A 13387-nucleotide genomic window follows, 5' to 3' on the forward strand; every position below is an offset into this window, starting at 1 on the left:
GCAGTGTTAGGTTTACGGTTGGACTCAATGATCTTAAAGGTCTTTTCCAACCTAAATGATTCTATGAAACGCTGCAATTTTGTTAGTAGATAAATATATGTGTTAAACGAGGGGCTGCTACAAGCACTGAATTGTATGCTTGATTTTATAACTGAGAATTGTCCCATTCTAATAAACATGAATCTTTAACATATTTAAAGCTAAGTTTTTAGTGGTTTGCTTAATTAAGGTACTAGACACTTCATTTTTTACTGAAGAAGTTCTCAATGAAAGCAGTGAGATGGGAACTTCTGCATAAAACCTTTGTCATTGATAATGGCAGTCTGCTGAAGTGAAACGGTTTGTGGCAGCACACTGATCTCAGGGTTTCTGTTGGAAGCTTTTTCGAGTTGTTTCTGGATAAGATGAGGAAAAGCAATCCCGGAATAGCCCTGTGGTTGGGGAACACAATGGATTTTTGAGAGTTATGTTGGAGTCTGCTCTGACTTACTCAAAACAGGTCTGGAAAGTAGATTTGTTTTGTCTAGTTTCTGTGACTTTATAACAAGAAAAGCTAATGGCAACATTCAAAACTGAAATACAGTAAATTACTACCTTTGCCTGTTCCTTGTTGTGTGTAATTGAAAGGACTCCAAATTGGATCTTGTATCCTGGATGGTTTTCAGGACAGGGAATAATTCAGAACAACAAAAATGTGGTAAACAAGTATATTTAACTCTTTTCTTCCCCACTGAAATAAAGCAAGATTATTCAAAGCTTTGCTGATAAATTCTGGGGGAAAGCATATCAGACTGCAGATGTGGGACTTGAAATATGCAGCCCTCGAGAGCTAAGAATTAGAATGACTGTCTTAGATAAATTGCTTTTTTTTCCTCTCAGTGTCAGATGATTTTTAATTCTGAACTTGGCATTTCACAAACTTGTCAGTCTTCACTTTCCTACTGTAATTTGGCAAGTTAGGATGTGTTGTAAAGGTACGGGAGCCTTAAGGACATACTGGAGTCTTTGCTGCAAACCTATTGTAAGACTATTTTAATTTTGTATCGTCCTATTCAATTGCCATGGCCAAGAATAACCTTCACCTTAACTTCTGTCAAGAACAAGTAAGGCACTATAGTGTTATACCTACCCTTCTAATGGCGGTCCATCTGTGCCACTAACATGTTCAGGACTCAGCCCGTTTAGTCCAGTGGTAAAGGCTTGTGCTTTAGCATTGAAGGTCCCTGTCATTACACAAAACTAATTTCTTAGCAAAGGACAGTACGCTGACCACAAACATAGGACAGTTTCTTTTAGATACCCATCCTTCCACCCTCAGCCTGTATGAACACAGACCCACTGTTGCCACAGTCTCCACACGGTAGGTGCATTTTGTACCAGGTTGGATCCTCTCTGTATTTGCACACCCTGAGCAGCAAGCGAATGCAGTGAGAGCTGAGAGTGGCGAGCTCTCCTTCCTAAGTGTATTGCGTGTGCCTTGAGTGTGGCTGCTGGAGGTCCAAAAGAGCAAAAGGTCACCACCCAAAGCAATAGTGCACAAAGCTGAGGAGTGGCAAATGACTACCTGGGGAGAATAGCAAATAAAATTGAACAGCATTAAATAGCGGAGATCATTGTTCTGATCAACTGTGCATTTGTCATTTCATATTGTTGTGGCACTGCGCATATGTGGGACTGAGTGAATGCTATAGTAACGTGAGTGGTAAAACGTTACACCAATCTTCCAGCTGTTTCAGCTATATTAATACTTACTTTCATGTTTTCATTTTGTAATTCAATACAAAGTTGCCCTACCAGCACTGGTAATTAGCTGGGAATATGCAGTTTAAGACAGGGTTCTGGCGTATCTGTTTATATTGGGTTTATGGAGGATTAAATCATGGGAAAACATTTTAGTAACGTGCTAATTAAAAGTAAGATAAAATATTTAACAACTTGATAATACCTTGTAAAAATGTGGAATGTTTAATTAAGGAAAACAAAACAAAATTTCGTCTTAAAGATGGTGATACTGTCTCACATCTCAAAAGAAAGTGAAATTACTGCCTGCCTTTGATGAACTGTTTCACTTGGCCTCTTTGGAGATGTTTGCAGGAAAGCCCCAGGTTAAGCCTCATGCTCTGCTGGTTTGCTTGCTGGGAAGTGTTTTGGCCTGAGGCGTTGTACTTCGGGAGTGCCTGGTGGCAGCCTGGCAAGCCCAGCTGAGAGGGAGCTGTCTGGGCTGTGTGTAAAGCTGAAACTGTTCCCCTGCTTTGCAAAGTTTCCCTTTTGAAAAGGAGTGGGAATAGTTACCATTTAGAAACTAATGGAAGCGAAGACCATGCAGCTCTGATAATGGCTTTTCTGAAAACAGCCAGAAAAATGGCAAAGATTGAAGCTGTAAGAAGAAAGAGAGTGGAAGGAACAAGGAGACCGCAGAGTCGGTGTCAGAATTGGGGTGCACCTCTGAAGGGGCACTGGCAATGGTGCACTTGCACTTCTGAGCAGCAGGGTATCCAAAAGAAAGCTCGATGCTTGTTAGTGAAAGGCCTCAGGAGTCAAGTATTATTATTTTCCAACCTCAGGTGAATCTATTTGTAAAAAAAACCAATTTTTTTGGAAAAAAAATGGAAATCTAGAATAGATGTGAAAACCATAGAATGTGTTATGCCTGTACCATCCTTTCTCAGATACTCAACGTCCAGCCATCATCAGCCATCTACAGTCCATCTAGGACTTTATCTGAAAAGAGACAGCAGGTGAATTGATAAATACAATTATGTTGTCTTGATGTTAAGAGTATGCAGCAAGTTATGTGGAAAAGCAGTTATGTTCTTGTAGGTCAGCTGGACTGAGCTGTATAATGTTCTAGTGACAGTTAAATATGTGTGGATCAGGAAGAAGTTATTTTATTTAACTGACAGTCAATACTACAAAAAATAATGAGATAAAAAAGTGCTGCTTTACTCGCAAAGAAAACCAGGGTATTATAAAACAGCCTATATTGTCAAAAATTAATAGGAAGGATGAGAAGAGATCTGGAGGAAGGCAGTGGCACATGTTGCTGTATAGACATACATCACACTGATTGAATCTATTTAAGCAAAACCTTCCACTGAGTGCTGGGAAGATACAAGTGAATTTGCAGAAGTATCCTTGTAATCATCATCAACGTTGAGGCTGCTTAACATAATGTCAAGAACCTGCAAAATCCCCAACCTCCAATTACCGATGATGGAGCAGCCAAATAACGTGCCTGGAGACTTCTGCTGGGAGCTGGGCACATTACCTTGGGATTGTAAGTGATGACAAAGCATAACTTGAAAACAGACTCATCTGTGTAATTAGTAATCCAGAGATTTATTCACAGTCAAAGAACATGATCAGTTAATTAAATTGGTTACTGTGGACTTGATACTGTCCAGAGGGGAGTATCAGGATTTCCTTTCACATGAAAAGTGCAGCTGTGGGTGTGCTGATGGAGATGTCATGCTGCATAGGGCACAAGAACAAAATAGATTTTAAGAAGCAATTACCCCCTTCTTGTTGGCTGACCTCCCTCATCCAAAAGACAGAAGGAAACGATCTGCTAAATAAGAAGCACTTTTAAGGCAGTAGTTGCTCAACCCAGCCCATACATTTTGACTTCTGACTCTTTACGAAGCCCTACAAAGAAGCTCCATGTCTTCAATCAGGGTTTCTGTTTACTACAAAGGAAAGTGTGTCTCCTGTAGTCTGGCAAGAAAACAAAAAGGAGAATTGGTGCTCCACCTCCGTAGGAATGGGATGGCAATTACATTAATATATGAGAGACACAGTAACTGTAAAATGAATCTTTTTCAGTGTTTGGATATATCTATACAAAACTGCGAAGAGGCTTGATTCAGTAGTCAGAACATAGGTTTAGAGCCATTGGAGGTGGGGTATAGTATGATACTTGGATCTGCTGGGGAGTGCCATGGCCAGGTGGGCTCAGACTGGTAGCTAGCAGGTCTGCACTGCACTTACAGTTCAGCACTGGCGTCATCCTGAGTGATTTGGGCTGTTGCTTAGTCTTGAAATGGAAATATGCCATGCATGACTACCCTGAAAAAATTCCAACCCCAGAGATATGCAGACATTTGGTATTGTAATTATACATATTGCTGTTCTCACCAAGTTTACCTTGTTATTTTTACAGTCCCTAAATTAGTCTGAATCTTGCATTGTTTAACAGTGGTTTAAGTATTTCAGTAAAACTTAGAGAAGTGAATTAAAACTGATCATAAAATATAAACAACTAGCTTTTCCTGGCCCCATATATCCACAGTTTGGTCCAATATAAACCACTCCCTCCCAAATAAAAAGCATGCTATTCCAGCATGGGAATACAGTGAAGCTCCCCAAGGTGCACATGTCCATCTGGGTTCTGTAAGCAGCAGGACTGTGTCCTGCTCATCCGTTATGTTAACAGAAATCTTTTCAGTGATTCATGTGCATCAATGCTTCAAGGCCCTTTATAGGACCTCCTTTTAAGGGTGCAATTCTGAATGCTCTGTGCATGTCTTTTATATTTACAGCTAACAGTATTTCTCTATATTGTTCTTCTATATCTCTTCATTCAAAGCAGTGTCTTTTCAAAAAAATGCTGCTTCTCATATTAATGGGATTTTAGTATCTTCAGCTTTTCATATTTCATTAACATATAATAGGATTTTTTAAAATGAAAACTTTATAGAAAAATGTAATTTTCCAAAAATCTTTGCTTTTCAGTAACAGTTTTTGTTCATATTAATATATATTGCTAATTATTAAAATACGGGATTTCAAAATAAGTAATAAATGAGAACTATTATGCAAAGAATGAAAAAAAACTTCTTTGAACATAGCTAACTATCATTTTGAAATTTTAATGACTTTTTTTCTCTTCATTCAGCAGCTTTACCTTTTGACAATTTAGTATATTAAATTATTGCTATTTAGTCAGCTTTACCTTTTGACAATTTAGTATATTAAATTATTGATTTTTAGTATAAGCTCCTTTTATTAATGTCATAGGTGCTTTTACTTTAGTAGATGAAAGTGATTTCAAAACTGTTCTTGTAATTTTGCGTGATATTATGGACTAATCTTTCAGAAAAATGTAAGAGTATAAGCTGGCATTTATATTGCTAATTACTAAATTGAGGAACATTTGATTTGATGGCACTCCAATTCAGCTGAAATGTAACTGAGACCCTTACTCAACTGAGAAGTATTTTTGTTCTGAATATGTATTGACGTGGTTAATGGTTAATTGGCAGACTGTATCTTTGCAGCAGAATACCCTTAGCACTGAGGGCACTCAGTGCTTCAATTATTTATGCTTTGCTGAAAATTTCTTTGTGCTGAAAATATTAACAGTTGATTTAAGGCTGAAACCTTTTATTCATGTATTAGGTATTTTATATTTCAATGGCAAGAAGTTTTCTGCGGGGTATATGTGAGTTCCCTAGGTAGGAAACAGTTTTGTTCTAACTCTTTCTGGGTTTTGTGGGGCAAATCCCGTCTGTGTTTCCTGTCTGGCCTCATGTCTCTGTTACCTGTATTGATTTCAAGTGCTTTGAGGGAGAGCGTAGTGGTTGCTGTGTGCACACAGAGCACCAGGTACCACGAGCCCCATCCCTGGCTGGAACCTGCACCAAGCAGCTGCCGCCCGGGAGCCGGATTTAGCTCTAATGCAGAGCGTTGCCTTGGTTTTCAGCAATGCCCTTACCTCTGGTCATTCAAGCAAGTGAAGCCCCTCACCGGCTCTTGACTTCTGCAGCCTCGGATGATCAGTGGAGCCATTCACTGTTTGCTTTGATACCCTCATGGACAAAGAAGATTTTGTTCAAACGAGAGTCTTCTGTTAACCGCCAACTGGTCAGTAAAAGATGGTTTGCCACTTCTAATATTTGTAAGGATTGTAGCAATTATATCAAAAGTGAACGCTGCTGGGAATTTACTGCCCAATTAGTACATTTCTAATTCTCTCTTGGGTGATTATGTTCACTTGAGATGGCTTCAGCAACACCAGCTAGTTGTGAGACTTCCAAAGAATTATTGTGACAGATACAGCTATGTGATTGCTGTGTAAATTCTGATAGACAGTAATAAAACAGATCTGTATAGTCTGATGAACTTTGTGCGTAGTGTATTTTGTTAGGGAATTGTGATAGCCAGAAGATGAATACATCAATAAAGATGCTAATAATTACTTGTGGGAGTAAGTAGTTCATATAAATTTGGACTAGAAAAAAGGATTAACTATTGGGATAACAAAGCTCTTAAATTTGAAGGCAATTAATACCCCTAATTTTTTTTTCTCATTATTTACATAATTTAACTTGGGCTGCAGTTTGTGAATTACGATATTTTCACACTCTATGTAGACTTTTCCACTTCCTCCACAGCCTGAAGATGTGTCCAATATATCAGTGTCGTCTGGATTTGGAATAACCCTTCAGAAATGTGGTGTGGTAAGTTTTCTTACATTTCTCTTGTTAATTTAGTAGGAAGTTTGTACCCAAATGTCCTTTAAAAAGTGAAAACAGAATTGTGCCCATGCTGAGTATTTGGGAGAAAGTCCATTTTGATGTTAAGATATTTGCACCCTCTGTAAGAGGCACAGTTTTGCAATGTTGATTCAAAACTGAAGGAAGTCGGTAAAATCTTCTCTCAGACTTCAGGGGATTTTGGATTGTGGTCAAAGTAAATACTTCAGTGTGAATTTGTAAAACTATAAATGGGCAAAGCCCAGTGAACTCTAGAAATCAGCCACAAGGCTGGGTAGAGATAGAGACAAACTTCTTTAGAGGATGAGATAGGCCTTCTGAGATACTCTCCTGGCTCAACCATGGGTGCCCTACCTGTGTCAAGTATAGACTCCTTTTGAAGGATGGGGCACTGAGCCCCGTGATGCCCATTGTGTCTTTGGGCATCCTATCACACAGCCATAGAAGAGCTAGTGTGTCATAGTCTGCATATTCAGTGGGACTCAGCTACAACACAGTATTTAATGAAAAAAAGGTTTCATTTAACTTGTGTAAAATGCTTATGAGGAGCAAAGACCTCCCTATCATAAGGAAATTTTAAACCTTCCATTTTATTTTTACTTTATGTGGCATAGATTTACCTAGACTGTTATTTTTCCTTTCTTTTTTTTTTCCCCCGGGTTTTTTTTTACACTGGATGAAGCAAGTCTGAATTTTTATAATTAGAGACAGTTCATCTTCCCTGTCCCTTGGAGAGAGAAAGCACATCCAACTTTAAGACAAATCTGAATTTAGCCACTGAAATGCTGCATATGAGGGTAGAGGATTCAGTAACCAGTACAGAAGAGGTGACATTATAACCTGCACCAGATCATTTGCATAGAGAAGAATGAATATGCGTCACATCTCATGGCACTAATTACCTATAATGTTGTTATTGAAATGGCGGCATATCATAATTAATGAGGCTGAATAGTGAGCATTTCAGACATAAGCCATAACACAGAATCTTCCGCTTTTCCAGCTGTAAATTGCCAATTTTTATATTAGAGCCTCTCAGAAAGAGAATTTGAGACAGTTACATGTTGTTTTTTTCTGCTATTCGTAGCACAGCCTCACACATGCTCATTAAAAATTCTGCAATCCTGCTGTACAAGATCAAAGTTACTCTGTTGTAGATGCTGGGATTATCAGAAAATAATTTTGCAGTGCTATTAGTTGTAAATTACTGAAAACTATACAATTGTATGTGATTGTCTTCCACCTTCAAATGCAGTTCACATTTTATTTTCCTTTGCTTACCTTGTCATCTACTTAAATCCTAATTTGTCTGAACAGATGCTTTCCTGCTAAGAGACAGACTGGCCATATGGTGGTCTTTAGCTGTTTTAAATGGAAAAAAGTGAATTTTGCACATTTTCCTCCTCCTACCATGAGTGGCTCCTCAGACCATGGAGATGACATACGTTTACTTCTTGGAGTCAGGATTTTTCCAACACCTTATCGCAGAAATACCCTTACTGAAACTGGGGTGTTTAAATCATACCTATGCTTCCAGCGCCCAGTCCCTCCCTTCTTTCCAGAAATGTGGTCCTTTAGGAGCTTCATTCCATAGTATGACATGAACTTTTCTGTAATAATACTTCATAATGACAATAATCTTTGGCAGAGCTGAAGTAAATCTTTAAATTTGACTGTTTGGCTTTTAACACATTTACGCGTCTCGTTTCTCAACCTCTTAAGCATTCTTGCATTGCAGATCATCTACGATCCTTCATTTTTTTCCTCCTTTCCTGTTTCTGGTTGTTTTAACTTATTCCCAAAGATCCTCTGTTACTTCCACTTCCATGGCAATTCCTTCCTCCTCTCTTTTCTCCTAGCATGTCCTTGCTCTTGCTGTGGTTCTTTCACTCTGCTCTCCCAGGTACCTGAAGTGACATGGCTTGCAGGGGGTGATGACACACACAGTGTGCTTCAGCAGCAGAGAGAAAATGGAGTACGCACTTATGCATCATCAGCGACTGCCATTGGGTTTGGTTCCTGTAGATGGTTGGCAGCATAATCATCTGCTCCAAAAGCAAGAAAAAACAACTTCAGGCAAATTAGAGGAGCAACTTAAAGGAGATACCCAGTAGCTGCTGATCCCAATGGCAGCAGTGTATGGAGGAGGTTCTTTCTTGGACATGTCAAACCCAAGAGCTTCCCTGCTGCTTGATTCTTATCTGCTGCTTTCTCCAGTGCTATCAGGAAAAAAAATCCAAATTCTTTCAATCCCTTTGCAATTTAGCTTAAAACTGACTGCCAGTCAAAAATAAAGAATACAAAGCATGTATTTAATATTAATCAGAAATGCAACAAATGTGACCTTTTGGCCACCTGAGGAAGGTTGTGGTAGGAGATAGGCGGTATGGTTGGGATACCTCTGAAGGGTTGCTTTGTTTAGTCACTGAATTAAGAATTTTATTAAACGAAACAAAACGAAGAGAAAATGCAAAATTGGTTGGAGAAGGAGAATGAACAGTGTGTGGGAGTGTGCATTAAACCTCCTGCCTAGGGGAAGGAGAGGACTAATGCTGCCATATTCCCCCACGTACCTGTGAATATACACATGCTACTTGCTCTGCCTGTTTTATTTTAGGAATTAATCTAAATTACTGTTTACATCCCCTCTCCCCAAATGTAAAGGAATATATTTGTGCCTGATTAGAAGCACAGGAAGAGACCCTGAAATCCTTATTTTTTGCCTTCATCTCACAGAAGAGCAAGGGAAAGGTATGGGAAAATGAAGGGGGGGGAAGTTTTTCTATTTCCCCCTGTTTCCCCAGGTCCCTCTTTTGCTGGTGCATACATGTTAGTCTGCACTAGCCCATCCACGCTTACTGTGGAGCATAATACAGTATTAACTCGTGCAGTTTGAACCTTGAATCTTTCAAGGTGTGTTTTCTTGTTTTGGTAATTGCATCAGGGTCTCTGCTTTATGGCTTTGGATTTTCTTTAAGTGGCTTTGAGGCTTTTTTTCCTGTTTCATTTTGTTTGTGCTTTTTAAAGCAAGTTTCTAGCCTTTGTGACTGTGCAGGAAAGGTTGAAAGGCACGTTGACTGCATCATGCCAGTTCAGAAACCAGGAGAGAGAAAATCTGCCCAAAATACATCATATTTTTAATATTTGGTGATTTTAAGTCTCATAAATGTTGGGGTATAATTGATATACAAAAATATGAAATTGGTAGTGCTTTTCTCACAAATATGATTAAGTGTATTTTTATACGTGCTGACAATTATTTGCAGAATCTGGTACAATAAATAGGTGGGTTTTTTCCTCCATAAAATTTGTTTAATACAATTGAGGTTGAACTTGCTGTAATAAAATTGGAAAATTTAATGTGGTATACCAAAGAGAGTTAGTTATATAAACAGATTTATTCAAATGTACTTTAATTATTGTCACTTAAATAGAAAAATGCAAACTAAGCAATAATAATTTCAATAAACTGTTTCTTTTCCTTGATTCATAAGTTATCCTAAAACTGTAATCTGTTTCTATACTGAATTAGTATGAAATACAGAGATCAATAGTGCACAATGAAATTATAACTATATATGTCGAACCCTGTGGCTGCCATGAACCCTGGTGTGATTTCTGAAGTCTGTCACAATTCATATTTTTGGACCTAATTTCTGTGGGGACTGCTTTGTTAGTTATATTTGCTAGTGTCCAGATAGAGAGTAGACATTTCCTAAAAAGGAGGAGGAAAAAAGAGAAAGACTCGGCCTGAATCATACTTTCGTTAGTTAAATAAGTGTTAATTTGCTGTCATTATTAGAAGCCTGATATACCATCATGGCTATACTATAGGCCAGCATATTATAGACCTGATAAAGTTTTAGACAATTCTGGTTTAATATGGGTTATAGGGGAAGGCGATTTGGAAGGTGAGAGGTCAGTGAGCAACTCTGTGCTTGAAGTAATTTCATTTAGAGGGTATAATTACTCAATAAGAGTTAACGGCCTAATGGAATAAATAATTAAAATCATGTGAGTGTGTGTTGCTAGGGATTGGTGATTAGCTTATGAACTTCACCGCTAACAGGAAGCAGAGCCGTGAACTCCAAGTCCACTGGTGGCTCCATCAGCCCTCCCATGGGTACGGCGAATCGAGGCAGCCGGCACCCTTCGGAGAGTGTGGTTGCTGCGGAAAAAGGGAAATAGAGACCAAAACTGCATGGAGAGAATGAATTTGCAGCCAGGGCAGCTTGCAAAAAAAACATCCTCGTGGTACAGAAGTTCAAAGTTAAGAATTTTCCAGACTGTTGTTATAAAGTTATGATCCAGTTCTGTATTGTATGAGGTATCATGGGGATATTCAGATTCTTGTTTTCACTTCTGGCTCTGCATGAGCTGGGTTTCCAACTTCTGGCTTTCTGTCCCTTTGTCTCCAAGCAGCAACTTGACATACCAAAAATTTAAATCCCCTTGGGAGTTTGAGATCAAACTGAGTGTACTGCCATTTGCAGGTCACTCAGGATGCCTTCAGAAAATAAGTTTACACATATAATGAACTTTTGTTGGTAATCAAGACTATGAATTTTGCTGTTAAGATGCACATACTGCCATTTTGCACCATTAATACTAATATTTCTGTTTTCAGGTGGATGTTGAACATGACCCTCAAACTGCATACATTACACTTCTGATTAATAACACCAACATGCTGCTTTCAACAAATGTTACAGATCTTATCCTCCTGGACAATATCACTGGTCTACATGTTCAAAAAAACAGTGGTAATGAGACCACAGATGGCATACAGATTTACAGGAAAAGATTCTTGCAAGGTAACAAAATCTGCAGGGAAGTACCTCTGATTACATGTGTGGAAGAACATCTGTTCAAATCACATAATTTATTTATTTATTTATTCATTTATTTATTATTTATGGTGGTGTAAATTCTCCGATTATCAGTTAATACAGGTGAAAAACTCTGGGAGAGGTTTTGTGCTGCAGTTTACAATTGTATTAACTCACATTTTGACTCCCACCTTTGAACTGCTTCTGATCTCCCAGGCCCAGAAGTGAGCCCCTATACTCTGTAAAAGTCGCTGCCATCAAAATGAAACAGAATCTGTCATGATAGTATTTTGTTCATTTTGGATATTTTTAAAAGCTGCTGCACAAGCCATTTTCATCATATCTGACGAGTCTTCCTTCTTTAGCCAAGCGTGGCAGATTGGCTTGCTGAGGTATTGAGGTGCACTGGAATTGCAAAAGGCCATGCAAGCAGGCAAGATGATTCATCAGAAATAAGGCAGCTCTTCTCAGTATCTGTTCTCCCCAGACTGAGCAAATTATAAAATCAAAGCAAGTAATAGAGAGAGAAACCTGTTCCACTCTTGGAGTCAGTCTGTTCCTTTGATAGCAGTTGGATCATTGCACATTCATAAAATTTTACCGTTCTTGATTTCTTCTTCTCCTTTTTCCTAAGCACAAGCACATAGAAAATTAGCAGCTTGCTTTTGAGAGTCATGATATTTCTCTTGGAGCTTCGGAAGTGTTCGGTGATACCTGTTTATGGTTGAAGTATGTAGGGTTACGACAGTGTTTTACTGGTGAAAGATTTCCAAATAGGAAAGGGAAATAAGTAGACCTGGGGCTGCTGTCTGATTGCAGATGGATAGCCAGACTCCATTTCTAATAACAGCAGTGTGAGTAGTGGTACTGATTACAGGACTGTTTTTTTTGAAAACATAAAGGAATTGCTGGCTCTCAACAGAGTTTCCTAAGAAAGAATGATCCCTGAGAAAGAACAGAAAAATGGCTTGCATAGCTGATCCAGTAAACCAAGTTGGAGCAGTTAATTTATTTATAATTACTGAATCTGGAACTGAAGCTAGCTTTTCCAGCCTGTATACATTGCACGAATCAGCATGAAGAATACTGAAGTGGAAGAAAATCCAGCAAAACAGATTTATGCATAGTTTAAGGTTTGGTCATTACTATGTCAGTCCTGGACTCAGCCCATACTTTGCCACTAGGGCTGGACAGAAGGGCTCTGCCTACACTGGCCTATGTACTGTCATGCTGCATGTTAGCCATAATAATTTTTCAGTGCTGCAGTGCACTGTGAATCAAAATCCAGCTGAAATCTCAGTCAGATTTCTCTTTGGTTTCAACGGGAGGAGAACCAACCAGTTAGTGGTTATAATGTAGGCTGTCCATTTTATAAAAAAAATTATTTTTAAATATCTCATGTTGAGTTTTAGTATCGGTCAAAACCTGATGCCTTTCAGTAGCTTGAGGCATCGTTTAATGCAGTTTCCAGATCCTGGGCCAAATTTGCTGGAGTTCTTAGAGGCAGCAGATACAAAGGATGTTGCTGGGCTCATGTGGCCAGGAACTGTCTACACTGGATGTGCGGCATCTGCTGTGTCAGAAAGGAAAAGCTCCAGTGCTGTCCCAAGCCTTCCCCCTTCCCCAGGGAGAAAATTTCCTGGGACACAGCAAATCTACCCATATCCCTCCTCTCTGGTCTCTGGACGTAGGCCTCCTCTGCTAAATTCCCTTGAAGTCAGTGTTGTGAGCTTATTGCAGCTTCGTTCCTAGGAGAGCGCTTTTGCTGGTGAGGAAGCACAGTCCAAAGGGGAACCTAAAGAGCTCCTCAGATGTTTTATTCATATTGAACTTGCTTTTCAAATTTTGCAAACAACTGTAACTGCAGCTGAGCACAGCTGGGTGCTCCACTCTTCAGACATTCACACCCGGTCTTCTTGTGTAAAGAAAGATGTGCAACTGTACTGGGTTGTTTTCAAGTCAGTGTAGCTACTGCTCTGTTTAAGAAAATGCAGACACAATTACTTAGAGGCCACTATTGCACTGGCAGATGTACCTCACCTGCTTCATCTACACTGTTGGGTG

The 13387-nt window shown here is 39.1% G+C and overlaps 1 protein-coding gene across 1 annotated transcript in view; it reads left to right on the top strand.

Annotated features, from left to right (window-relative positions):
- Positions 1 to 13387, top strand: part of EVC2 (EvC ciliary complex subunit 2) — an 84748-nt gene that overhangs the window by 3037 nt on the left and 68324 nt on the right. Inside the window, exons 3-5 of the mRNA XM_019470623.1 lie at positions 5702 to 5862; positions 6372 to 6458; positions 11122 to 11328. Coding sequence (XP_019326168.1) covers positions 5702 to 5862; positions 6372 to 6458; positions 11122 to 11328 — 455 coding nt within the window. The remainder of the gene's footprint in view (positions 1 to 5701; positions 5863 to 6371; positions 6459 to 11121; positions 11329 to 13387) is intronic.

The sequence above is a fragment of the Aptenodytes forsteri genome, unplaced genomic scaffold (assembly GCF_000699145.1).
Source record: "Aptenodytes forsteri isolate BGI_AS27 unplaced genomic scaffold, ASM69914v1 Scaffold111, whole genome shotgun sequence".
Taxonomy (NCBI): Eukaryota; Metazoa; Chordata; class Aves; order Sphenisciformes; family Spheniscidae; genus Aptenodytes; species Aptenodytes forsteri.